This window comes from Orycteropus afer, unplaced genomic scaffold (genome assembly GCF_000298275.1).
Source record: "Orycteropus afer afer isolate SDZICR_OR568_19922 unplaced genomic scaffold, OryAfe1.0 scaffold00005, whole genome shotgun sequence".
NCBI classification, from domain to species: domain Eukaryota; kingdom Metazoa; phylum Chordata; class Mammalia; order Tubulidentata; family Orycteropodidae; genus Orycteropus; species Orycteropus afer.
Genome location: NW_006921592.1, coordinates 32,064,669 through 32,066,983, shown reverse-complemented (window position 1 = coordinate 32,066,983; position 2,315 = coordinate 32,064,669). Strand labels below are relative to the sequence as shown.

Genomic DNA, 2,315 nt, shown 5'->3' with positions numbered 1-2,315 from the left:
AGAGGTAACTATGGGGAGGAAGGGGGAGGGGAGCTGTTGCATTGTAGTAAACTGGTCAATGACATGAGACAAAGTATATGTGAACTACTGTATGGAAAATGAATTTGCTCTGTAAATCTTCACCCGAATCACAATTAAAAAAAGAAAGAAAGAAAGACACATTTCTCACATGCTGCTGTTGTTAGTGGCTGTTGTCAGTCCCCAACTCACAGTGACTCCATGCACAATGGAATGAAATGCTGCCAGTCCTGAACCATCTCTGTGATTGGATGCAGATAGGACCAGTATGATACATAGAGTTTTCTGATTTTTGAAAGTAGATTGCCAGGCCTTTCTTCCTAGTCCATCTTAGTCTGGAAGCGCCGCTGAAACCTGTTCAGCATTGTAACAACACACAAGCCTCCACTGACAGATGAGTGATGGCTGTGCATGAAGTGCTTTGGCCGGGAATCAAACCTGGATCTTCTGCACAAAAGGTGAGAGTTTTACCACTGAACCACCAATGCCTCCTCTCACATGACAGTCCTGTCCTTTCAAGTGGGACATGAGGGGTGGAGGTGACAGCTATTGGCAGCTCTCAGCTCAGCTCCACCGGAAACAGGCTGTCCTTGTGTCCCTTTGGCCTACAGTGACAAACAGGAATGCTGGGCTGTTCTGTGCTCCACCTGAGCAGAATAACCCACCCTGAACTGAGAGTGGATAGAATCAGGAGAGATTGACTCTCTGCAGGGACCATTTTCTTACAACTTCAGGAGCCTCCTTCATTTCATGTTCTCTCTTTGGTTTCAGGTTCTGTAATTTGCATCTGCTTATCCACTACTGCACTATATCATCTACTCGGAATAATTAGGTTAGGCATCATTTATCAGCTGCAATCAGCACATGCCACTTCCCAAGGTGTTGGGAGCCACACGGACCCCTGTGTTGTTGTTGTTAGCATCTTCTCTCACACCAAATCTCATTATTCAATCAATTGAGTTGGCTGCGAGTTTAACATTAACTTTAATGCCAGTTCCTTATCCTGTTAATAGGCCAGCCAATAAAGACACCTGCTATCTCTGCTAAGCTAATGAGGCAGGAGAGAGGATGGGAAGAATGGCAGGCAAAGCCAGTTCTTCTTCCCCTGGGTCTCGGAGTTGCCCAGGCAACTTTTCCTGCAACTGTAAGTGGCAGAATTTTGCTTCTCAATGTTGTTTCCCTCCATCCTGTGTTAGCAGAAGGGCATTCCCAAAGGGCTGGCCCCTCTGCTTTCTTTTCTCGGCATGTGTAGCAACTCGAACAGCCTTCCTTTCCATTCCAGGAATGGCTTATTTGTCAACTTCTGTTGCTGCCTATTCCATTTCCGTCTCTCTCTCTCTCTCTTTTTTTAATGTGCAGAATCAGAAGCACAGTTTTGCATGTAAAACTTCCAACACAGAGCAGCAAGTTGCCACAGTGCCTAGGAAAAGGGATGTGCATGTTAAAGGACACATTAAAAAAAAATTGATTTTGAAATTCGTAATTCCAACTGAGTAATTCTAACAAGGCCATGAAGAGTAGGAAGAGTTTGCAAAACTTGCAGTACTGTGAAAAACAAGCATTACTGTGCCTACATTTTTGCCTTATTAGATAAATAATGTAGGCAAAAGACAAGAAAATAAATAATAGGTAATCAACAGAATGTAGTTTTTAAAAATGTACAGTCTAGCCGCCATGACCAAGATGGCAACGAGGCCTGCTGTCTTCCTCAAGAATGCCTGGACCAAGGAGCTGGTGCTAGTCACGTCCTTCACCATCATGGCCCTCGCTATAATTCTGCCCCCATTAAGGCCCTACACCAAGTACACCAACATGATCAACAAGGCCACCCCCTACAGCTACCCAGTGCCCCTCCTAGATGATGGGAACATGCCTTATGTCCCCAGCCACTCCCAGGACCCTCAGGGCCCCAGCTTGGAGTGGCTGAAGAAACTGTGAGCACCCTCGCAGCTGGGTCCCCACGGCCCCCCAATAAAAATCTGAAAACCAAAATACAATAAAAGTAAAAAATGTATAGTCTAGAATGCAGAACTTCCCTGGAAGAAGAAGTAGGCATTACACCTTCATTTATTGGGATCCAGCCAGTAGATACAATCATCTGCCAATTGGGGACTTCTTTGTGTTTTAAGTAGCCTACCACCTTTCAGGAAATGCCACACAGTATGATTAATCAAAGGAGCACTGGTGGCACAATGGGTAAAGTAAAGTGCTTGGCTGCTAACCAAAAGGTCTGAGCCTATCCAGTGGCTCTGCAGGAGAAAAGCCCTGGTGACCTGCTCCAGTAAGGAAGACAGCCT

The 2,315-nt window shown here is 45.4% G+C and overlaps 1 protein-coding gene across 1 annotated transcript; it reads left to right on the top strand.

Moving 5' to 3' along the window:
- The first annotated feature begins 1,701 nt into the window (after nucleotides 1-1,701).
- On the top strand, nucleotides 1,702-1,956 carry LOC103195803 (NADH dehydrogenase [ubiquinone] 1 alpha subcomplex subunit 3-like). Its single transcript, XM_042780763.1, has one exon. The coding sequence runs from the start codon at nucleotides 1,702-1,704 to the stop codon at nucleotides 1,954-1,956; it is 255 nt and encodes an 84-aa protein (XP_042636697.1).
- Nucleotides 1,957-2,315: the final 359 nt, after the last annotated feature.

What these genes read in the sequence shown, in the direction of transcription:
- LOC103195803 (XM_042780763.1), top strand. Translation starts at nt 1,702, where the DNA reads ATGGCAACGAGGCCTGCTGTCTTCCTCAAGAATGCCTGGACCAAGGAG.